The sequence below is a fragment of the Microcaecilia unicolor genome, chromosome 2 (assembly GCF_901765095.1).
Source record: "Microcaecilia unicolor chromosome 2, aMicUni1.1, whole genome shotgun sequence".
Lineage (NCBI taxonomy): Eukaryota > Metazoa > Chordata > Amphibia > Gymnophiona > Siphonopidae > Microcaecilia > Microcaecilia unicolor.
The window spans coordinates 467,077,375-467,103,367 of NC_044032.1; the positions used below are offsets into that span (position 1 = coordinate 467,077,375).

Sequence of the window (25,993 nt, forward strand, 5' to 3'; positions counted from 1 at the left end):
TATGGCTCAATAGATGTAAGATTCACTACCTGCTCTATTGATACGGTTCTCTTTAGAGTTTAATGTAATGTGGCTGTTAGGTGTGTTTATGAGTTAGTAAAAGTTATGCTCCGGTGGGTTGGAGGGGATCACATGCATTGTTAAATGATGAACAATTACAAATAAGTTTTTGTATCTGTTATATTATCGGTTCAATAAAGATAATTAAACATAAATCATGAGTGAACAGCTGATGTATACCATTACATAACAGTATTCTTCTATACCATTGATACCATCATGTTCTTAGCGGTTTACAATAATTAAAAAACCAAGACAATCTCTTAGGAAACAAAAAACAGAGAATCTTATTCAAGAACTAATTTTAACAAACTTCTTAAATAGGTTTTTAATATTTTTCTTGAATAAGAAAAAAGATAACTGAGTAGCAAAACAAATATTAAAATCACACCAGGACCTCGATGGTTAAACTTCAAGAAGTCTGTCGAACATTTTAAATCTCTTTACTACCTTAATACATGGAAGGACAAAAAGTGAATTGAGAAATGATCTGTCCTACTACTACTACTACTTAACATTTCTAAAGCGCTACTAGGGTTACGCAGCGCTGTACAGTTTAACAAAGAAGGGACAGTCCCTGCTCAAAGGAGCTTACAATCTAAAGGACGAAATGTCAAGGTGGGCAGTCTAGATTTCCTGAATAGAGGTATAATGGTTAGGTGCCGAAGGCGACATTGAAGAGGTGGGCTTTGAGCAAAGATTTGAAGATGGACAGGGAGGGGGCTTGGCGTATGGGCTCAGGGAGTTTATTCCAAGCATAGGGTGAGGCGAGGCAGAAAGGGCGGAGCCTGGAGTTGGTGGTGGTAGAGAAGGGTGCTGAGAGGAGGGATTTGTCCTGTGAGCGGAGGTTCTAAGTAGTTAACAGAAACAGTCAACTGCCAAGAGGGAAATGGGCACCTGGAGTGAATATATGAACAGCTTCTGTCACAATACCACAATTGTTAGCAACTCTGTTTGGAACAATATGGCAGCAGCAGCTCTATGGGTAGAATAATCTTCCACACTAGACTAATAATAGGAGATTACTGGCAAACATACCCAGCTCACTGACTACCAATCTGCTATATGAAAGTATGAACACTGGACAGGGATCAGACCTGGGCCCCAAGCCCTTCTGTAGTCTCCATTTGCACCATAATGACTAAAGGAATTTTTGCTAAAGTCAGTCTCCAGAGCTCAGGTTAACAGTAACTGGAAATCTACCGATTGCAGTGTATGCCAGCTGTGGATCTTGGCTCTGACGTGCAGTATGTGGAATTCAAAGTCCTGCACTGTGCAAATCCAAGTTGCATTTCACATGGTGATAGATGGGCAGCCTCTGTTATTGGAAATAAATTCCATATGATCCATTATATGAATTGGGCATTCACCATTTAGGATCTTATATAGAAAGCAAAAGAATTTGAACATAATCCTTGCCTCTGTAGGCAACCAGTGTAATTCAACAACATATGAAGAAATTGTATTCTGCTTCAGTATTGAAAAAAGATCAGATTGCAGTGTTGTGGATTGTTTGCAATCCTATATAATAATTCTCACCACCAACGTTCTAATGTGTTACTGCCTGTGTCCGTGGCTCCTTCGGAGTTGCTGAGCTGGACTCTGTAGCCAGGCTGACATCACTCACAGCTGATCCTCCCCCCCCCCCCCCCCCAACACTGGCACGCGCAAATTTGGCATCAAACGCAGCAAAAAAAAAAAACAGCCTTGCGCCCATCAGCTGTCGCGCACCCTAACTGTCAGAGCTGCACGGGCTACAAAATGGAGAACTGGGGAGCGGATCGAGCATTTTGCCAGCCCTTCCCCGCTGAGCTAGAAGAAAGGCTTCAGCGGACTGTCAGAAACCGCTCACCTGCTCTCCCTCCATCCACAACTTGCTGACCGGCAGAAGCACCGCTGATTGATGACCAGCGACCCTCCTCTCCCCCGGCCCCCCCTGCAGACACCCATGTCCAGCGACCCTCCTCTCCCCCGGCCCCCCCTGCAGACACCCATGTCCAGCGACCCTTCTCTCTCCCCTGCCCCCCCTGCAGCCACCCATGTCCGGCGACCCTCCTCTCTCCCCTGCCACCCATGTCCAACGACCCTGATCTCCACCTGCCCCCCTGCAGCCAGCCAGGTTGTGTAGTTAATTCTTCGGGGCAGGCAGGAAAGATCCCCAGTCCTGCCTGCCTGCCTGCTGCTGGCGCTGGCCCTCCCCCGCTGCCGGATCGCTGTTCAAAATGGCCACCGAGACTTACAAGGGCGGACTCCAAAACTTCAACAGAAGTTTCGCGAGTCCGCCATTGGCCATCTCGGCAGCCATTATGAACAGCGATCCGGCAGCAGGGGAGGACCAGCGCCAGCAGCGGGCAGGCAGGACTGGGGATCTTTCCTGCCTGCCCCGAAGAATTAACTACACAACCTGGCTGGCTGCAGGGGGGGGTAGGTGAGAGCAGGATCGTTGGACATGGGTGGCTGCAGGGGGGGGCAGTTGGAGAGGAGGGTCACCGGACATGAGTGGCTGCAGGGAGAGAGGAGGGTCGGTGGACATGGGTGGCTGGAGGGGGGGGAGAGGAGGGTCACTGGACATGGGTGGCTGGAGGAGGGGGGAGCAGGGGAGAGGGAGGGGGTCCTCAGACCAGAGAGGTGGGGGTGGAAGGGGGTCCTCAGACCATGAAGGGGCGGGCCTGAGAGAAGGGGGGTGGGGCACACACTCTTTCTCTCACATACACTTTCTCTGACACACACACAGTCTCACACACACAGACACTCTGCCTCTCACACACTCTCTCTCTCTCACACAAACACACACACACACACACACTGTCTCTCTCATTCTCTCTGTGACACACACACTCCATCTCTCACAAACATACACTCCGAGGAAAACCTTGCTAGCGCCCGTTTCATTTCTGACAGAAATGGGCCTTTTTTTTACTAGTTGCCAGATAACTTGTCTAGGTGCACCGAAATAGATAAGATTACAGTAGCCTAATTTAGACAGAATCAATGCCTTTACCAATAATCTGAACTGCTCAAACACTTGTCCTTGATTTCAGGATGTGTGTGAGAGATTTGCATGCTATCTGTCTCCATTGTATGCAGATCTCTCTTGCTTATTTATTAGAGAAATCTAAAAAAATCTTGATTGATTTGGGGCCCTTGGGGCCAGAGTTTGAGACCCTAATGCAATGATTCCCAAACCTGTCCTAGGGGAAACCCAGCCAGTCAAGTTTTCAGGATATCCACAATGAATATTCATGGTCAGTTTGCATATATCTCATACATATTCATTGTGGATATCCTGAAAACCTGATTGGCTGGGGTTCCCCCAGACAATCAAACAGCAGCAGCAATCCAAGGAAAGACAAACACAGCAATATGTTTTCCAAATGTCAACTTGAATGGAAACAGGACTTAACCTGACCAAGTTTTGGAAAAACCTTCGTCAGGGGTCTACAAACAATAAATATAAAAAAAATCAATAAGAGATCATCATTAAAATAGATTACATATATAAAAATGAAAATAGTAGGAATGCAAACTTTACCACATAGGTTTTCCACAATACATTCACAGATTCAAAACATGTACTGCAATACCCTGTCAACATAGTAAAAAAAAAAAATCACATAAATATCATTATTACTGCCCATAATGTATAGCTTCAAATAAGGTAGATAAAAACCCTAACCATATAGAGCCTTTATTAAAATAAAAATCTCAACAACAATATTTATATTATATGGCTTATAGGGTGAAAACAATGCTAAGCATATTTATTTATTTATTTATTTGTTAGTTACATTTGTATCCCACATTTTCCCACCCATTTGCCGGCTCAATGTGGCTTACATAGTACCAGAAAGGCGTTTACAGGTTCCGGTGTGAACAAATACAATGTGATGTTGTGGTAAGATGAAGTTCATATGGCAGAGCCACAATAAGGATCATAGAGCGGAAGAGTACGGTTATGTTCATATGGACAACGACTATCACTTTAACTTAACAGACAAGTATATAATCCATCAGATTAGCATAGTCCCAAAAATAAGTGAAGAAAGGACTCCAGAATAAAAATAAAAAGTTTTAATGCAATTCAAAATAGACATCAAGCCAAGGGATATATTATATTATAAATGTATAAATAGTAAAGGTCCTCCATATAATATGTCATAAAGAAAAGAGGGGGGCAATAATAGTACTAAATCAATTTGCATCTCTGCATAAAATTATCAAACAAAATTAACGTCACTTCAGTTGACTTTAAAAACAAACCAAAAAAGCAATTACTGGTATCATGTAAGCCACATTGAGCCTGCAAATAGATGGGAAAATGTGGGGTACAAATGTAACAAATAAATAAAAAGAACACAGCATAGATGTTGACAGGATATTGCAGTACATGTTTTGAATGTGAATGTATTGTGGAAACCCAGGGCCGTGCCAACACGGTAAGCGAGGTAAGCATGGCAGGGGGGCGCCGCCGCACCATGCTCACCTCGCTCGCCCTCCCCCCAACATCCCTTTTTTTTTTTTCCTTTTTAAATGTACCTCCGTAGCGGTTCCGGCAGCGCAGCGTCAGTGAAGGAGGTGGCGCTCCCGACGTCGCTAGCCTTCCCTTCGCTGTGTTCCGCCTTCTTCTGACGTCATTTCCTTGACGTCAGAAGAAGGCGGAACACAGCGAAGGGAAGGCTAGCGACGTCGGGAGCGCCGCCTCCTTCACTGACGCTGCGCTGCCGGAACCGCCACGGAGGTAAATTTAAAAAGAAAAAAAAAAGAAAAGGGATGTTGGGGGGAGAGAAGAGGGCGGGCAGTTGAATTGAACAATGGGAGCGGGAGGGCAGGGGAGAGACGAGAGCATGGATGCGAGGGGGGGGTCATGGAAGGGAGAGAGGGGAATTGCTGGAAAAGGATGAATGGAGGGGGCAGGGGACAGAGGAGCATGGATGGGCATGGATTGGGAGGGCAGGGCTCAGGGAGAGAGGGGAATTGCTGGAAAAGGATGAATGGAGGGGGCAGGGGACAGAGGAGCATGGATGGGCATGGATTGGGAGGGCAGGGCTCAGGGAGAGAGGGGAATTGCTGGATAGGGATGAATGGAGGGGGCAGGGGACAGAGGAGCATGGATGGGCATGGATTGGGAGGGCAGGGCTCAGGGAGAGAGGGGAATTGCTGGAAAAGGATGAATGGAGGGGCAGGGGACAGAGGAGCATGGATGGGCATGGATTGGGAGGGCAGGGCTCAGGGAGAGAGGGGAATTGCTGGAAAAGGATGAATGGAGGGGGCAGGGGACAGAGGAGCATGGATGGGCATGGATTGGGAGGACAGGGCTCAGGGAGAGAGGGGAATTGCTGGATAGTGATGAATGGAGGGGGCAGGGGACAGAGGAGCATGGATGGGAGGGCAGGGCTCAGGGAGAGAGGAGAAATTGCTGGACATAGAGGGGAGGGATGAAAGATGAAGGAGATGAAATGAGGGAAAAGGAAGAGAGGAGAAAAACTGCACATGGATGAAGAAAATAGGCAGAAGCTGAGGACCAGAAATGAAGAAGAAAGGAGGAAAGAAATAAATGGAAAGGAAGCCCTGGAAACGGAGTTAAGAGGACAGATAGCAGCAGAATCAGATACTGGGCCAGCATGATCAGAAAAAGAAAGTCACCAGACAACAAAGGTAGAAAAAAATCATTTTATTTTCATTTTCGTGTTTGGAATATGTCCACTTTGAGAATTTACATCTGCTATCTTATTTTGCAATGTATAGCAATTTGTTTCTAAGAATATTGCTGACAATTCCTGTCAGTGTGGCAAGTGGTGAGCGATCATTTTCATGGGGGGGGGGGGGGGGGGGGGGCGCGCCGCCCGCCAACTGATAGTCGGCAGGGCGGCGCCAGAGACCCTAGGCACGGCCCTGTGGAAACCTATTTGGTAAAGTTTGCATTCTTACTATTTTCATTTTTATATAATTTATTTTAATGATGATCTTTCTTATACATTTATTAATTTTATTATATTTATTGTTTGTAGACCCCTGACGAAAGTTTTTCTGAAATTTGGCCAGGTTGGGTCCTGTTTCCATTAAAGTTAACATTTGGATAAACTCTTGCTGTGTTTGTCCTTCCTTGGATCGCTGCTGCTGTTTTGTTGTTTGTTCTGTTTCTGCGGTAGACTGTCTCTGTTTGTTTCTTCTTCATTGGGGTTCCCCCAGGACAGGTCTGGGATTCACTGCCCTAATGTATACTGTTTGAATTTCAGTTAAGGCCACCTTAATCATTTTTCACAACAAATAATGTGAGACTGACTGACAAGCCAAGCAGTTTGAGCCTATGTCGTAATGTGAAGAGCTTTGTTACTTTATCCTGAGAAAAGGAAAGTGTCTGTATGATGCTATATCTGTACTACAGAGATACTAGATATGATAGTATGTAGTTTGTTTTTTTCCAAATTCTTCTTAAGGTCTGCAAGATGATGTGATCATATTGAGGATCTTGAGATGTTTCACAATGTGACAAGGTTGTGGGAAGAATCATTGAGATGTTAGGTTATATGGGGTGAACTATATCCTATAGAAAGGAAGAGGTGGTGATCTCTACAATGTGTCCAGTTCTGATTGCTACATCTCTGACAAGACATAGCTGTGTTTTGGATTATGAATTTGATTTCAAGTTTGCATCCTAGTTCCATTTATAGGAAGATTTTAGAGGAGGGGGCAGGGAGGCTGGAATTGGCAAAGGATTATAGAGCCATTACCTCTAGGTCATTGTTGAGAATCCAACTTTTGCAGATATGGGCTTAAAAAATTAGTTCTGTGTGCCATGAACTGATACTTTTTTAAAGTGAGCTATTTACCTCACTAAAACAGGCATCACTAATTGGTACCACTTGTCGGTTTCTATAGAGGCCATAGAAAATGAATTGCCAGTCATCTCTTTAGATAGGTTTGAAGCACTTTATCGGGACAGTGTGGTAGAGCTTGCAGTGCTGCTGCGTGGAGAAGTGATTTTCAGTGCATTTCAGTTCAACACTTTCCACGGTCAGTAAAAGAAAAGGATCACCAGAGAACAAATTTCAGGAATAATTGTTGCTTAACCAGTTTAGGTTAATCTAATAGAATTTACAACACTGAATCAGAAAGTAACCTTGCAATATTTGTCATGCAGGGTTTGGCTGAAATGTGTACTTCACTGTCCACATAGAACCAATGCGAATTAGCATAATTATTTCACAACGTTCGCTGTGATTGTCAATTCAGCATGTCAACATTGTTGTGACTGATTTGCATTTATATTCAGTGTTAGGAGCTTCTCTGATTAAAGTCCAACAGTAATCAGCCAACATGCTTGGACTCCACTTCCTGGATACCAGTTTTTCATTGTTGCAATGTCCTGGTGAAACTTCTCACAGTGTTCATCACTGACGTCTCCAAGATTGGCATGTTGTCATTGAGTATAGTATAGTTCGAGGCCTTGTTACCCAGAAAGATTTGCACTATATCCTTCATAGACGTCCATGCCACCAGCTCAATATTGTTGAAGAACTGCTCAGATTCACTGTCTTTCATCGCTTTCCTGATCTGAGGACCAACAAAAATGCCTTCCTTAATTTTGGCATCACTAATGCATGGAAACTTCTCTTTCAGGTTTTTAAAATCCTTTCTCTTCCTTGTTCATAGCTTTGAAGTTTTTCATGAGTCCCAGCTTGATATGAAGGGGTGGCAAGAAGACCTTCATTGGATCTACAAGTGGCTCATGCGCTACTTTTTCTGGCCAGGTAATAAGCATTTATGGAGGTTCCATTCCTTCTTGATATAGTGTAAATGTCTCACTCACAAGTGAAACAGTACTTAGTATATCTGAGGTGCAAACCAGGAAGAAATGCACCAACTTTCAGATCACCACATATGTTCCAGTTATGCTTGGTGTACTGTATGGATTTCAACAAAAGTGCCATATTTTTATATGCCTTTCACATGAACAACATATCCAATTAGTATTGATGGATAAACATTTCCATTATGTAACAATGAAACATGTATACCCTGGAGGAAAGGAGGAACAGGGGTGATATGATACAGACGTTCAAATACTTGAACGGTATTAATCCGCAAAAAAAATCTTTTCCGGAGATGGGAAGGCGGTAGAACGAGAGGACATGAAATGAGATTGAAGGGGGGCAGACTCAAAAAAAGATGTCAGGAAGTATTTTTTACGGAGAGGGTGGTGGATGCTTGGAATGCCCTCCCGCGGGAGGTGGTGGAGATGAAAACGGTAACGGAATTCAAACATGCGTGGGATATGCATAAAGGAATCCTGTGCAGCAGGAATGGATCCTCAGAAGCTTAGCTGAAATTGGGTGGGGGGAAGAGGGGTTGGTGGTTGGGAGGCTAGGATAGGGGAGGGCAGACTTATACGGTCTGTACCAGAGCCGGTGATGGGAGACGGGACTGGTGGTTGGGAGGCGGGAAATACTGCTGGGCAGACTTATACGGTCTGTGCCCTGAAAAATACAGGTACAAATTCAAGATACGAGTTTATCTTGGGCAGACTAGATGGACCATGCAGGTCTTTTTCTGCCGTCATCTACTATGTTACTATGTAAGACAGCCTTGGATGAATCAATGAATAGGTACCATTCTTGTGGGTCATACTCAGCGCCAAGAGCCTCAAACAGTCCAGTGACAACACTGGAGAAACAAAGATCTTCATCCTTCAGAAAAAATTGGGTCAGATCTTGCTGCTTACAAAACAGATTTTCATTCCAGATGCAAGTGGATTCTATTCTTGAAGTCTTGAACCAAGTAGCGGTGATTAGTTCTTTGATAAACTTAAGTCTTTCACTAAGTCATTGAATTCAAATTGAGTTATTGTGATGGCTGAAAATCTGGATCATTTTCACTTTTGAAGTCTATTGTCTCATCTGCTGCTTTGTCATCATCATCAATGTCTAAGGTATACTTGTCTGGTGGCTTTGGCACAGGAAGACTGTTGTCACCTTGTGGCCCTGGTCTCAAAGCTGATGGAAGATTAGGTTATGAAATTGACTTTTTGGTTTTGGAAGAAAAGCCTGAAACATTTGTCAGCTGTAAAATGATCTTTCTGTTCTCTCCATTTCATTGGGATGGAAAATGGCATGGTTGGCTGTGAACCTGTGATCCAAGAGCTCAAATTTAACTGTGCATGATGCACTACAAATATGGGGAGTCCATGTTTTGTCTTGATCACCAACTATATTTTTAATGTACAGTTCATAGACTACTGTGATGGCTCTTCATTGCACCTTCAGACAGAATTCATTGCAAATGTAGCAGAAAGTGTAGGCATGATTAATAAATTCCCTTGACATTTTCAGTTTTAGTTAAACATCAAGTCATGCAATTCGTTAACTTCTAGAAGAAAAACATAAAAATAGGGCTAAATACTCTGTAAGCCACATTAAGCCTGCAAAAAGGTGGGAAAATGTGGGGTACAAATGTCATAAATAAATAAAAAATAAACTGAATAGAAATGTATTTACTAGTGATGGTGATAACACATGTCATAACATTTATGTAAATATCTGGAAAGCTATACATTATAGAAAAAGTTTGATGTAATTTCTGAGATCAGCATCTGAAAATTGACAAGAAAAACTCAGTCTCAGAGAAACAAACATCAGGTTGTCCAGTGATAGTTTACCCTAAAAGAGAGGAGGAAGAATGGAGGGGAATGTATGATGGACATTTGAGTACTTGAAGGATATGAATAAGAGGCAAGCGTTTTTAGGGGGGGAAACAGGTTTAATCTAGACCAGGGGCCCACCCGACAATAATAGGCGTTGCAAGGACGGCCGTTCTCGGCCTAGTCCCGATCGCCATGCCAATGTCCAGTGTTATCGCTGCCAGGTTTAACAGTTTATTTACCATTCTTGTTGGTGGTATTTTTGATAATACTCTGTACTTTCAGCTTCTTTACGGTGCTGCCTTGTAGGATTTATGTCAAGCAGCATTGTACAGGGCTATGAAAGAACTGAGATCTAATCATCGTCATCTTTTTGATACTAATTGTATTTGCACAAGGTAAGGTCTCCTGGAGCAGCAATTTATCCGTCATTATTTACTGATAAAGCACCTGTAATAAATGTAACCTTGTTACTATGTTATATTTACTTTTTTTATTTTGTTCTCATTTAAAACAGATCTTTGTTAACATTTATCTAGTGTGTTGTCATAGGATATTATCAATTTAGATCTTGTGAAGGTGGTCTGAATTGAAGAGCACTTTTCCAGAACTCACTCAGTCCATTTTTTTGTCAGTTTTGAGTTATGTGATTTCGTTCATCAAGGCAAGATCATTCTTATGCCAAAGTCCATGGTATTTTAATGACTTTGTGTTGAATACTCTATGCAAACTCACTCAGTCCAAAAGCGGTTACCTATTTTCTCAAAACTGCTGCTGATGGACTGAGTTTTGGAAAAGTGCTCTTCAATTACTTTTGTTAACATTAACACAAAATTAAGGGACCTTTTTTTATTAAGGTGCAGTGAAATCTGGGCTTAGTGAATTCTAGTATGGGAAAGTTTTGCAGGTCAAAAGTGCGCCTGTGTCCAACCCACTGTTATCTAGTTAGCGTGCATTAATCCTAACACACTAGCTGGATATCATGAGAATATCTGGGATTAACACTGTTTAGTAAAAGGGCCCCTAAGTCTTGGATGCATGAAACAAATTCTCTTTATATGAATACAGACTCTTCCTAAGAGAGGCTGCTAAGTTAGGTTGTATTAGCTTTACTTAAACTTACTTTCAGTACTTTTCCTTGTTGGTAATGAAAACAATGTACAACCACCTAAACTTCCGGAAATCACTAAAAACCAACCTGTTCAAAAAGGCATACCCCATTGACCCAACATAAGTGCCTAAACCCTGCAACACAACGATACCAAAGCTTGTAACAGACTATTCATAACTTTTCCTCTCTATGATTCCCAATGTGTCTCTAACACATGATCCTTATTCGACCACAGTAACTCCATGTATTTGTTTCTATTCATCGGTACAATATAAGCCTGCAAATAGGTGGAAAAATGTGGTATACAAATGTAACAATAAATAATAATAAAAATAATTTTGTCTGTGCCAGACCAATCTAGACAAATGGGTAATATCTTCCTGTCAGTAAACCATTCCTCTCTTTAAGAGAAAAAAGTGTCAAGGTTAGTGCAAGGGCAGGAGAGAACTTGGAGAATTTCTTGAGCTCCAGTAGTGGTTCTACTGTTTTTTTTCCTCTAGGGGGAGAGGAAGTCTCACAAGAATAGGTGAGATGAAAGAGTGTTCCCAAAACAATACAGTACATTTTATGCTGCTGTATCCTATAAATAAGCAGTGGATTTTCCCCAAGTCCATTTTAATAATGGCTTATGGACTTTTCTTTTAGGAAGCTATCCAAACCTTTTTTTAAACCCCGCTAAGCTAACTGCTTTTACTACGTTCTCTGATAGAGAATTCCAGAGTTTAATTACATGTTGAGTGAAGAAATATTTCTCCGATTCGTTTTAAAGTTACTACTTTGTAACTTTATTGCGTGCCCCCTAGAATTTTTAGAAAGAGTAAACAAAATGATTCACGTCTACCCGTTCCACTCCACTCATTTTATAGACCTCTATCATATCTCCCCTCAGCCATCTCTTCTCCAAGCTGAAGAGCCCTAGTTGCTTTAGCCTTTCCTCATAGGAAAGTTGTCCCATCCCCTTTATCATTTTTGTTGCCCTTCTCAGTACCTTTTCTAATTCCACTATCTCTTTTGAGATGCTGTGACCAGAATTGCACACAATATTTGAGGTGTGGTCACACCATGGAGCGATACAAAAGCATTATAATGTCCTCATTTTTTTTTCCATTCCTTTCCTAATAATACTTAACATTCTATTTGCTTTCTTAGCCACTGCCACACATTGAGCAGAGGGTTTCAATGTAGCATCAGTGATGACACCTAGATCCCTTTCCTGGTCGGTGACTCCTAATGTGGAACCTTCCATCACGTAGCTGTAGTTTGGGTTCCTCTTTCCTACATGCATCACTTTGCACTTGCTCACATTAAACATCATCTGCCATTAGGATGCCCAGTCTTGAAAGGTCCTCTTGTAGTTTTTGCAATCCTCTTGCGATTTAACAACTTTGAATAACTTTGTTTCGTCAGCAAATTTAGTTGCTCCCATCTCTCTAGATCATTTATAAATATGTTAAAAAGCAGCGGTCCCAGCACAGACCCCTGGGGGAATCCCACTAGCTACCCTTCTCCATTGAGAATACTGACCATTTAACCCTATTTTCTGTTTTCTATCGTTTAACTAGTTTTTAATCTACTGTAGAACACTACCTCCTAACCCATGAGTTTCCAGTTTCCTCTATTGGCTCCTTATTAGTTTAGTATGTAAAGGAAGAGATTGTGAAATGTCTCAAAAAAATTCTTTATCAACATTCCCTGTCATAGAATGGAAAATCAGAACTTGTTCTTTTTGTGAACAGCCATCTGTATGGCAACAACTGGCAGACAAGGCAAGGATAGATGAGGGTGATGGGAACCCTCTTGGTGATTTGCTCAGTAATTTTTGGGAAAATTTGAAAAAAATTTTGATCTGGACAAATTTTTTAATGCTTCAACTCCCCTATGCTTTGCAAATCTATCATCAGTGCTTCTTGATTGAAAAGACTCTAATTTGGCAATTCTTGTATCCAAAGTCATCAATTTGTTATATCAGTCTGCAAATTGAGTAGTACTCATCAGACAAAATACAAATTTGCTCCTTTGTGACTTGATAAAATTGAGTTGTCATTTTACCAAAAGATTTTATTGCCATCCATAAAGAGTCCAGTATCAGTTAAGCATGAAATCAGTAATTATTCCTGTTGGTGGTTCCTCTTTTAACTCACCAGGCTTCTCAATGAACCTGGTAACAGTGTCCTATTTCCTCCAGGTCTCTGAGATACCTATTATATTTACCTCTACTATAAAGTCTAGCTGCCCTATCTTATTTTTTTAGGCTTCTAGCATTTGTATGCAGACACTTCAAGGTGTGTGTGTGTGTGTGTTTTTTTTTTCCCTTGCCATCTACAAATTGCTTTGAAGTTGACGGGGATAATTTGCAACCTTTGCTCTGTTCTACCCTTAAACATTCCCAGGTTTCTTTCACCTTTGTTGAAACCTCTCTATTGGGATTCCCTAAATGTCCTGTTATATTATCCTTCAAGGATACCTCACTCTGAACCATATGGTCCTGAGCGCGGCTCTCCCCCCCCCCCCCCCCCCAAAAAAAAAAAAAATTCTAATTTAAAAGCTGTTCTAACTCCTTTTTAAATGTTAGTGCCAGCAGCCTGGTTCCATCCCAGTTAAGGTGGAGTCCATCCTCTCGGAATAGGTTCCCCCTTCCCCAGAATGTTGCCCAGTTCCTAATAAATCTGAATTCTCCTTTCTGCATTCTTGTCTCATCCACCCACTGAGACTTAAGAGCTCTGCCTACCTCTTAAATCCTGCACGTGAAATGGGAGCACTTCTGAAAATTCTACCTGGAGATTGTGGATTTTAGCTTTCTACCTAAGAGCCTAAATTTGACTTTCAGAACCTTCTTTCCATATTTTACTGTGTCATTGGTACCCATATGTACCAAGACAGCTGGCTCCTCCCCACCACTGTCTAAAAATTTATCCAGGTGATGCATGAGGTCCGTCACCTTTGCACCAGGCAGGCAAGTAACCAAACAACCCTCATGTCCACCAGCCTCCCAGCTATCTACCTGCTAATGATTGAATCTCCAGCTAATAGAGCCATCCAATCCCTTCCCTTCTTGGCAGAAGCCCCTGGAGAGACCTGCTTGGTGCAAGAGGATATTGCATCCCCAGGGGGGCAGGTCCCACTCCTGCCTTTCCAAGATGATGCTTTCCCTTGAGGTGACCTTTCATTCTCCATGGCAGCACAGAGGTTGCCAGACTGTAGGTGGGACTTCTCTATTATGCCCCTGTAGGCCTCCTCTATATACCCCTCTGCCTCAGCTTCTCCAAGTCTGCTACTGTAGCTTCCAGGGATTGGACACATTCTTTGAGTGCCAGGAGCTCTTTGCACTGAGTACACACACATGACTTCTCACCAACTGGGATATAATCAAATGTGACACAGTGCAAAAGAGTGGGTAGCCCGTATCTCGCTGCTGTACTGCTGTCTACAACTTATTGTTAATTTCTTAATTAAGTTCTAATAGAGTAGGAATTTGTTGACTGAAGTCCCCTACAATTGTTAGTTATATTCTAGGCTATGCTAACATTTAGGGGTTTTAACATTATTTTTATTATTTGTATTGTTATTTGTAGGTTCCCCTCTATAGACTTAAATAGACTATTTCTAATAGTTAATTACTGGCTGATAGAGATGCCCTAAGTAACTTTCTAGCCTTCTATTTGGTTCAGGAGCCTATAAATCAGAGATCTGGCCAGGGGTGGATGGTAGGTAATTAAACTGAGGTTTCCTGTGACTATCAGCTCTGTCTACACTGATGCTATGGTAAACTCTCGAATAGTCCTTTAACTGCTAGACTATGGAAGTGTAATAGAGACTTTAAAAGCTAAACCCTTAAATTGCCTTTGCTAAATAAGCAGATTATCTTAAAAATAGACATTGAGATTACCTATTTAACTTCAAGTCTACCTTTCCCCAAGTTTAAAAGCAATTTCCCAGCAAATAACTTACCAATGAGGTTCTGTCCTGCTCTTGAAATTCTCACAGCACCTCTTCTGTATGCAGTGGAGGACCAGTGGGTCTAGATTAGAGACCTGCATGGGAACGGGGATCACGGGAATCCTGCGGAACCTGCGGGGACGGAAGCGATTCTGTGGGGATCCCGTGGGGTCAGAAGCAGTTCCTGCAGGGTTTCAGTGGGGGTGGAAGCAGTTTCTGTGGAAGTGTATGCTGCATTTGCTCCAGCCTCTCACCTACTAAGTACCAAGTTCTTTGAGTGCTGTCTCTTCCTCCTCCTCCTCCTGATTGCTTTAACTCACAGATGCGGAAAGTCTCCATTAAGGAGATGGTAGAGACACAAATGGTGACGAAATTCAAAAAGGCATGGGATGAACACAGAGGATCTCTAATTAGAAAGTAGATGTGTTGAGTGACGCTTAGATGGCGACTCTAGCTGTGATGAACTAGGGCCAATACCAGGCAAACTTGTACTGTCTGTGTCATATATAGCAATCTGGTTTAGGATGGGCTGGAAAGGGCTTAGCAACTTTAGTAGCTGGAACATGAGGACAGAGCTGGACAGACTTTTGTGTCCCGCAAATGAGAAGATGAATGGGCTGGAGAGGGCTTTGAGGGCAACTCCAGCAGTTGGAACATAAGGATAGGGCCAGGCGGACTTTTATGGTCTATGTCCCAGAAAGACCATAATCAAGTATATAATATCACATTCATTGTTGATTGGGCAGACTGGATGGACCGTTCTGGTTTTTATTTATCTGCTGTCACCTAATATGTTACTATTAATCCTCTCTACTCCTGGGCTGATGTGCAGTTCTGACAGGCACGAACATCAGATGTCACCTGACCTACTGGCTCATTCATGTGGCGACCTCTTAGCACACAGTGCCATTGAATCAGAGACAAGTTTTAAATGTGTGCACCAGTATGTTCCAACTTCCGTTCCTTCCTTGCCTGCAGCGCTGCGGCTCAAACCCAGAAAGTCTGAGAGAGCCGACTGGAATTTTTTATGTACCGTTAAATTCTTGTGGGACTGGGTTGGGGACAGGTTAAATTCTAGTGGGGATGGGTGGAGATGGACAGGAACGGGTAAGATTTCTATCCCGTGCAACTCTGTAGTCTAGATCAGACTAGTCAGCTGCTTGACATTACAGTAGCCCTGCCACTTAACACAGGAGAAGGCAATCTAGGTGGAAGCGGATGGCGTGTTGATGTTGCCAGGGTATCCCTCAACTTAAGTGGGCTGTCATTGGTCCGAGATCGCTTGCAGACCCTGTCAGCAACTCACATAGCAGATGTAATCATCTTGCAAATTTATTTTTATTTTTTTTTATTTGTTACGTATCCCACATTTTCCCACATAGGCTCAATGTGGCTTACATAATTCTGGAGAAGTGGTTACAACTCCAGTAAGACAGATACAAGGCTGTTGTTGATTAGTTAAGTGAAACTGAAGTGGGTTAACCATGTGTGAGACTGAAGTTATGAGTTATGTTCCTGTTGTGTTCAGTTATGTTTCAGTAATTGGCGATTACGTCTGATCAGTGGGCTATGCTTTTTTGAAGAGATGTGTTTTCAGGTTTCTGCAAAATGTTAGGTGATAGTTTGTGATTTTCAGGGCTTTAGTTAGAGCGTTCCAAAGTTGTGTGCAGACATAGGAAAAACTGGACGCGTCTGTTGATTTGTACTTCAGTCCTGTGCATCTTGGGAAGTGGAGGTTTAGGTATGTTCTTGTTACCTGGAGGTCTGTAGAATAAGACACAGTTCAGATGGTGGTGGAGGGTTTTGTTTTGAATCCTGATTGAGGCAATTTCGAGTTGGGGTGTGATGGATTCGGCAGTGGTTTCTGTGATAAAGTGAGATCGGTAGATTAGGGCAATAACTCGCCTCTCTTTTCCTTTCTGGTCCAGTGTGTGATTTTGTATCCAGGAGGGCACAGGTCCAGGATTATTTGATCCTTTTGGTCGTGGATCCATGTTTTTTGAATTTTGAGCCAACATTCTTGGGACCCAAATTGTAAGGGCTGATAGAACCATCCTTCACACAAGATTCAAGAGAGGCATTCTCCAGATTGGACATCAGATAAACCTGACAAACCTACAAATTGAGCAAGTTCATGGGTTGAAGATCAGGATGGCAAAACTTGGGGATCCAGAATAGAATCATTCGGGCATCTAGTTGCTTGCACACTTTTCTACCAAAGGCCAGGACATTTCTTGGAACTGATTATCCCCTTTTCTGCTGGTTCACTGGTGGTCTCTCTACCCCCCCCCCCCCCCCCAGCACCACCATCCTTCCCCTGAACTTATTTGTCAACCTCTCACTTTCCACTGCAACAGTCCCTACTGCCTTTAAACATGCTGTGGTCACACCTCTCCTTAAGAAGCCTTCACTCGACCCTACTTGTCCCTCTGATTACCGACCCATCTCCCTCCTCTCTTTTCTCTCCAAATTACTTGAGCGTGCTGTTCACCACCGCTGCCTTGATTTTCTCTCCTCACATGCTATTCTTGACCCACTACAATCTGGTTTTCGCCCTCTCCACTTAACCGAAACTGCGCTTACTAAAGTCTCCAATGACCTATTACTGGCTAAATCCAGAGGTCTCTATTCCATCCTCATTCTTCTTGATCTTTCCGCTGCTTTTGACACTGTCGATCACAGCATACTCCTCGATACCCTGTCCTCACTTGGATTCTAGGGCTCTGTCCTTTCCTGGTTCTCTTCCTACCTCTCCCTCCGCACCTTCAGGGTTCACTCTGGTGGGTCCTCTTCTACTTCTATCCCTCTGCCTGTCGGCGTACCTCAGGGTTCTGTTCTTGGTCCCCTCCTCTTTTCTATCTACACTTCTTCCCTTGGTTCATTAATCACATCCCATGGCTTTTCCTACCACCTCTATGCTGATGACTCCCAAATCTACCTTTCTACCCCTGATATCTCTGACATTGCTGTCTGGATGTCTCAACGCCACCTGAAATTAAACATGACCAAAACCGAGCTTCTCATTTTTCCCCCCAAACCCACCTCCCCACTCCCCCCGTTTTCTATTTCTGTTGATGGCTCTCTCATTCTCCCTGTCTCCTCAGCTCGAAACCTTGGGGGTCATCTTTGACTCTTCTCTCTCCTTCTCTGCTCATATCCAGCAGATCGCCAAGACCTGTCATTTCTTTCTTTACAACATCGGTAAAATCCGCCCCTTTCTTTCCGAGCACTCTACCAAAACCCTCATCCACACCCTTGTCACCTCTCGTTTAAACTACTGCAATCTGCTTCTTGCTGGCCTCCCACTTAGTCACCTCTCCCCTCTCCAATCGGTTCAAAACTGTGCTGCCCGTCTTGTCTTCCGCCAGGGTCGCTTTACTCATACTACCCCTCTCCTCAAGTCGCTTCACTGGCTCCCTATCCATTTTCGCATCCTGTTCAAACTTCTTCTACTAACCTATAAATGTACTCACTCTGCTGCTTCCCAGTATCTCTTCACACTCGTCCTTCCCTACACCCCTTCCCGTGCACTCCGCTCCATGGATAAATCCTTCTTATCTGTTCCCTTCTCCACTACTGCCAACTCCAGACTTCGCGCCTTCTGTCTCGCTGCACCCTACGCCTGGAATAAACTTCCTGAGCCCCTACATCTTGCCCCATCCTTGGCCACCTTTAAATCTAGACTGAAAGCCCACCTCTTTAGCATTGCTTTTGACTCGTAACCACTTGTAACCACTCTCCTCCTTCCTGTACACATTAATTGATTTGATTACTTTATTTTTTGTCTATTAGATTGTAAGCTCTTTGAGCAGGGACTGTCTTTCTTCTATGTTTGTGCAGCGCTGCGTACGCCTTGTAGCGCTATAGAAATGCTAAATAGTAGTAGTAATTAGGTAATATCATTTCACCTATAGATCCTTTTCGCTATTTAGGTATTATTCTGGTTTCACAACTGACCTTTTTCTTGCAGATTTCTAATCTATGCAAAACTAGTTTTTTTTCATACTTCACCAACTTTGGTCCGTCAGAAGATACTTTTTAACATGATGCATTCCATTCTTTAATTCTTTCTTTACCAGATTGGATTACTGCAATGTAGTCTATACAGGATGCACCTGACTGAAGTTGCTCCAGAACACACCTATCAAATTACTCTCGCGTGCGGAAATATGATCGTTTCTCCCCTATTCATCAAACTACAATGGCTGCCTGTTGAGACATGAATAATCTTTAAAACTCTCACACTTGCTTTTAAGGCTTCAGATTTGGTCTTGCTCTCTACTTATCAATTTCACCATTCCATACTTCCCAGTTAGGCTACTTCATTCTATCAGTGATCACCATTTGTCTCCCTAGCCCTAAGTTAGCCCAACTACAATTTAGGCACTGTGCCTTCTTTTTTTTCTTACTCCTTCCCTCTGGAATTCCTTTCCTCTCTTTATCTTGGCCGAACCTTCCTTCAGTACATTTAAAATTGCCTTAAAGACCTGGCTGTTTTGCCAAGCTTTTAACTGTTTAAGGATACTCTTGGTTTGTGCCACAGTTACTCCTACTGCTTAGCTTCATGTATTTGTTTGACACAGATTGAATGTGTCATTCTTTTTCCTATCAAGAATTGTAGTTCTTTTCATTTTTCTTGTTTGGTTTTTAGAGTGTTAACCGCTGTGATCTGCTAGTTATCTAATGATGGTATAGCAATTTTTAATAAACTATATAGCAAGGGTACTGAATGTTGGTAGTGTGGCCTTTGGTTGGCATGAAAGTGGGTCATTTATTCAGCCTGTGTTTGGTGTGTTTGTGGTTAATTTTACAGAAAAGACCATATTTACCTTGGAAGGATCCATCTCTTCCTCCAGAGGGGATGAGGCAAAAGGCATAACATGTAGGTCTGACTTGCTACAGGGGATGTGAACAAAAATTCTCTCATTGCTCTGCCAGAGGGAATAAACTCTACTAGAGAATCAAACATACATTACCTCTTCTTTGAGCTGTCTACTTTACTTAGTGTCTGAGCTATCATCCTCTCACTCTTCATATAGTAGCATCTCTATATAGCTTATAGTTAAGATTGGCCTCCTTGGTGTCGTATTAATTTCTAAGAGAAGGGGTATCCCTGTATCCAGTATTCTTCTTTTGAGGTAATGCCTTCTGTTGGAATCAGGCCATCCCTCTTCCAGTAGTTAATGTAGGCTAGGGCAGGGTCAGCCATTCTTATAAGTTGTAGGCTGCCTTTGAAATGTATCTAGATGGTTAATTTCTTCTGTTTCAGATAGATTTGGTCTATTAATAAGGCACCAGTTCCTGAGGAGTTAAGGAGACAATTGCTTTGGCCTTTCCCAGCAAGAATTGCAGGTCTCGGAGGGCCCGCAAGCTCCCCCAAGGGCACAGAAGCCCATTTAGGTAGAGTGATAAGCTGGCCCCTGATCTCCATTGCATTCCTGTTTTAAGATTATCAGCATGGGTGTGCAGGCCAGGAGATCCAGTATAGCTATGCAGAAGTCCTGAGAGCTGTTGTGACATCTTTTTGCTTGCACTGGTTAGAGCTTCAGTATGTCCCACAAATCTGAACTGGTCTAGCACCAGCAACAAGGATGGTGAAAATTAAACCTGCCTGTTAATTTCTACCCAGGGAAGCAAAGGTGATCAAGGGCTCTCAAATAGTCAGGTTCAGAAAACTAACCGTGAGTGAGCTGTTACCCCTTCTGAACATATTTAAGCTGCTCATACCCTTGGTGTGGGGTATTTCATCTTTGGGTCATTGACCTGGAATGTGTTTGTTGTTTTAAACTTCATCTGGGTTGATTTTTGTGGTGGTTTTGAAAGCCCCAAGCCAAAGAAAACTGTTGCCTTTGATTTCCTTAGCATCAGTGTAGGATCCTGCAGAGCCATAGGCTATCCCAAGAGGGAAAGGGTGGTAAGTGAGCTGAGCTCTAAGCTTTTTTTTTTTTTCCCTCCATTTTTCCATCTACTGGCTGGAGGATGTAAATTATTTTTCTAGACAGGTCTGATAGAACTAAAGAAAAAATGAATAGGTAAGTTTCAGTTTTAGCTTCTTGAACTACTGGTATTCACTGACCTTCTTAATTAAAGGTATCAGCAAAGAAAGCAAAAGAGATACCTGTGGCACAGCTATTATATCTTACATCTGGAAAAATATTTAGAAAAATTGGATACCAACCAAAAAAGTTTTAGCATCTGAGAAGCATTTTTATTTCTAATTTACCTTAGAATTTGCATGTTTTACACTTTTTTGTTGTTCTGTATTTTGTTCGTGTTGCTTTTTATTTTGTACTCTTCTTGCCTGATTCCAGCCTGTGCTTTTTTTCCCCCCTCCCTGTAGCTGTTTTTCTAGTTGGCTTCTCACTGTGTTTGTGGCTGTTGTATTTCCTTGACTGTGTGGTCCACCAATAGGAACTAAGTATTAAAGGTTCCCTTCTTAGACTTTATTGCCAGTGAGACCACTAATACAGGTAGCTTTTTTTTATTCTGGTTTAGTTCTGTTGTACTTTGCTACATTTTTCTTTGATAGCTATCTCAGTAGCACAGAAAAAAAAATTATTCAATTGATAATTTGACAAAAGCTGTCCTGGGTCACAAAAGAATCTAGTTAAAGGCCCTTCACCTTGGCACTGCCTCCTTCCTCGCCGCTCTCATTTCTCTCTACACCCTGTCACGGTCCCTTCACTCCTCTGCTTCCCTTCTTTCCACCCCTGCAGTCCGCCTTTCCCGCCTAATGTCTACTCATCATTCTTCTTTCTCTGACTTGGTCCCTTTCCTCTGGAATTCCCTTTCCACAGTCTTCCTCAGTTTAAGTCCTTATTGAAGGCCCATTTGTTTACAGCTGGTTTTCATTTTGCAGCCTCCGTTGGAGACCCTGAACTGCATCCTACCTTGTATGATGGTCTTTCCTTTCTCCTGTTCCTTTTCTATCCTGTTCCAGTGCACGTTGTAGTTCCTTTCTTTGTTCTTCTCTGATGCATTGTGAAGAGCGGTATATCAAATGTTAATAAACTAAATATTGAGTTGCCTAAACTGCAGTGATGTGTTGGGTTCATGAAATCAGTATAAAGATTGACAATTTTTTTTCTCTCTCTCTTCAGAACATTAACAGAGTAGTTTTTGTTGGTAACTTCTTGAGGATCAATACTATCTCCATGAAGCTTCTGGCTTATGCTTTGGAGTATTGGTCCAAAGGCCAGCTGAAGGCACTGTTCCTAGAGCATGAGGTAAAACGGCTTAAAATAGTTTTTATTACTTTACTGTTGCTCTTATTTGTTTTGCAAGAAAAATTAGCAGTTGTAACAATTGTAGTAAGTGTTTCTAAATCAAAGTGGCTTAAAATGTATTTGGCTCCTTTTGTCTTTGTAGTATCAGTAATTGATGGAAAGAAACTTATTTTAGTTTTTCCAAAACACCAAAGTTTGTGTTTGTTTTATTAAAGTATCTCTACTGCATTATTTGTTAGTGTACACAGTTTCCAAGAGAAAGAATTTAAAGTTGTGTAGTCTGCAATGTTGTGTAGTGTACAATGTTGTGTAAACACAAAAGGACAAGAGATGATAGCTTCTCGAGAGAGGCAGTGGTCTGGATGAAATATGGTGGTGATGTGGAGAATGGATTATGATGGTTGCAGCACTGAGTAGAAGAAATTCATTTCTCATGAGGGGCTTTGCATAGTTTTATTTTGAGCTGGAATTGAAAAGTAACATAGTAATTAATGGCAGATAAAAACCTGAACAGTCTATCCAGTCTGCCCAATAGTCACATTCATTATCCAGTCATGATTAAACCAACAATGAATATGATATAAAATACTTGATCATTGTGGGACATAGACCATAGAGGTCTGCCCAGCCCTGTCCTTAGGTTCCAACTACTGAGTTGCCATTGAAGCCCACTCCAGCCTATCCTCCATCTTATTTGTGGGACACAGACCATAAAAGTCCGCTGGCACTGTCCTTGTTTTCCAAATTACTGGATTTTCTGTTGAAGCCTCTCCAGCCCTTCCTAAACCAGATTGCCATACATGGGACGATCTCTTACACAACTAAGTAGATACAGTAAATGTTAGTGCTTGACTTAGGTAATCTAATATTGACAACAACACGCACTAGTTAAGAAAGCATTCAACTAAAGCTGTTATTTTATTATATAGGAGAAAAGCGCTCAGAAACCAGATGGATGACAATCCTTGGTTAAACCCGGTCTCACTTTTAACCGGTATTCAGTTTCTGTTATCGGACTAAAACTCCGTGTTTTTTTGTTGTTGTTGTGCTAACGTTTATAGTGCATCAAAGTTCTAGCATTAATTGTGGATTAGTGTCCAAGTCATAAATTCATTGATACTTGACTTCAATTTTTACATACTGAGAACATTGTTTATAACAGTCAAGTTAAGTGCTGTTTTAAAAGTGAGACCTGGTTTAACCAAGAATTGTCATCCATCTGGTTTCTGAGAGCTTTTCTCCTTTATAATAAAATAACAGCTTTAGTTGAATGCTTTCTTAACTAGTGCATGTTGTTGCCATACATGGGACCCAGACTGTACAAACGTGCACAGCATTGGCCTTAGTTCTTCACAGCCAGATCCACCATCTAAGTACCACTCGACATGGAAACATAAATTCAACCATTTAAATTTTGTTTTTTATACCATTAATTTTCTAATTAGAGATCTGTGTTCATACCATGCCTTTTTGAATTCCGCAAGCCCCATTTTTTGTTGCCTTCCTCTGGACCGTTTCATCTTTTTACATCCTTAGCCAGAACAGCCTCCAAAACAATTCACCAAGTGGGGCCTCACCAACGACTTGTACAAGGGCTGGTTATGCCTCTCTCTGTACAGCCTAACATCCTTCTGGCTATGGCCACTTCATTGTCACACTGTCGCCTTCAGATCATCAGATACTTTCACCCCAAGGTCCCTCTCCCTGTCTGTGCGTATCAGTCTCTCACCTATCACATAATACATCACTCTGCACTTCTTTGCATTAAATTTTAATTGCCAAACATTAGGCTATTCTAGATCCTTTTTCATGTTTTCCACTCTCTCCGGGGGTGTCCACTGTCACAAATCTTTGTATCCTTCACAAAAAAAGGCAGATCAAGATTTGTAACAGAGTGGACACCCTGGAAGGGAGTGGAAATCAATTAGAGGGGGACTTTCAAGAAGATGATTTGTCAGGAGTGAATTGTGACTAAATCTTGCCTGAGTGGAGAGGGAACTTGAGAAAGGGCTTTTGATGATCAATCTTTAAAAACTCTGAATTGAATATGGAAGAAGAAGGTAAAGTAGATTGGAGAACAAACTTAGGGTTAGAGTGTGCCATCACATTAAAGCATTAGAATGTGCTATTTACCATATATCCAATGTTGTGCAGTGGGGCCTAATAATTAGTAATAATACCCTTTTACTAAGTTGCATTAGGTGCTAACGCGCACCTAATGCAGGTTGCACTAAATTGTCATGCATTCGTTTTGTCTGCAAACACTAAGTGCGGCTTTTATTTTTTGAGGGGGGGGGGCAGGGAATGGGCAGAGAGTGGTTGTGGAAATCAGTTAGTGTGTGCACATTAGCACGTGCGCTAACTGGTTACTGCAAAGTTAATGGGGCGGAAGTGCTCCCACGTTACCTTTTTTAATGGCCTTGTGCTAATGGTAAAATTAGCGCATGGCCAGAAATGAAACAGAAAAAAGGCAGTTTTACAGCCACACAAAAAATGGGCTTAGCTCACAGGAAAGACCCATATAAGGGTGCACTGAGCCCATTTGTTAGCACAGCTTAGTAAAAGAGCCCCAGTGTGTGTTTAATGGTGTGCTATTGCGATAGTGCAGTTCAGTAGCTTTAGCCCATAATCTGTGTTATGCTTGCTTACCAAAGTTTGAGGCATGATTTCAGTATTTTTTCTCAGAATACAAAAGGGGAATAATCCTTGATAGATCGTGTATTTGGTACTTACTGCTTATAGGTAATATCAAACATATAAATGGCAAGTGACCGTACTCACCCGCAAATGCGCAGTAGAGACTTCCCTCTCTGTCCCGCCCCCGCGTCAATACGTGATGACGGAGGCAGGACAGAGAGGGAAACTGCGCGAAGGGGAGGGAGGGAACCGCCGATGTTGCCGCTGCCCCCCTCCACCCGGCCCGAGCACTCTCTTCTTCGGTATTGAACTTACATCGCCGACACGCAGCAAGCAGATCAGCTGAGCTCCCGTCGGCCTTCCTTCCCTGCCTGTGTCCCGCCCTCGCCGACATTATGTCACAGGGTGGGACACAGGCAGAGAAGGAAGGGCAACTGCAGCTCAGCTGATCTGCCCTGCTGAGTTTTCGGCGATGTACATTCAATAGTGAAGAGAGGGCCCGGGCCGGATGGAGGGATGGCGGCGGTGACTCGGGGGAGGGGGGGACCGGTAGCGGCGACCTCGGGGGCGGGGGCCTTGGAAAAACCCCATACTAGCCCGTTTTAACGGGCTCAACGGCTAGTTTTCAATAAAATAACTGTTTATACTTCACAGCACATTTATTTTTTTTATGTAGTAATAAAATACTGGTATTAAAAATAAATATAAGATTGAAATTGACATTTATTAGTGACTGTAAAATATATGAAATACTCACGCATATATTTTGTTTTCAAGGGTTATTTTGGAGCTGCCGGAGCTTTTTTAGAGCTTTTGAATACTTCGTGACTCTTTAAATAAAAAAAAAAAAAAGAAAGCTGGATCAGAGTAACATGGAAACCTTTACTGTTCACAAAAAAAAACATACCTAGCCTTACATTTTTTTCACTTTCCAGCAATTTTTATTGAAGTGAACATGGACACCATATTGAAACAGGATGAAAGGACATAGCTGCTTTTGTAAACCTGTATTTTTTTTTGTGAAGGGAGTTGAAATGAATATGGCGAAATATAGGATAAGTCGCGTGCATAGTGCCAGCCAAGAAAAAGTAATCCAACAGTTGGCAGTCTCTAAAAGAACTACTTTGATACCAGAAGGAAAAGGCATTCAGCTACGTTAATGACACTGGTACATTTCATTGATCAGCACTGTATTCTTACCTATATATGTCATTGTATAAATATATTTACACCTAACACAAATTAGATTTTTATGTGTAAGAAAAAGAGGGTAGTAAGAGAAATTACATCTTTATTAAGCTAACTGTTTTTAGATGGCAGACTTTCAGAACCTTGATCTGTCAGCAGTGTATAAATATATTTAAAAGTGAGGTTCCTGTATCATAT

The 25,993-nt window shown here is 42.2% G+C and overlaps 1 protein-coding gene across 3 annotated transcripts in view; it reads left to right on the plus strand.

Moving 5' to 3' along the window:
* Window positions 1–25,444, plus strand: part of LOC115461288 (pantothenate kinase 3-like) — a 93,843-nt gene extending 68,399 nt beyond the window's left edge. For 2 of the 3 annotated variants that reach the window (XM_030191016.1, XM_030191017.1), the window contains 2 exons: window positions 21,845–21,970; window positions 25,385–25,444. In XM_030191016.1, the coding sequence (XP_030046876.1) occupies window positions 21,845–21,970; window positions 25,385–25,435 (177 nt within the window). In that variant the 3' untranslated portion in view covers window positions 25,436–25,444. Of the gene's footprint in view, window positions 1–7,713; window positions 7,812–21,844; window positions 21,971–25,384 lie in introns of those variants that run through there. The other variant, XR_003940682.1, reaches the window with a different exon arrangement.
* The last annotated feature ends 549 nt before the right edge of the window (window positions 25,445–25,993 follow it).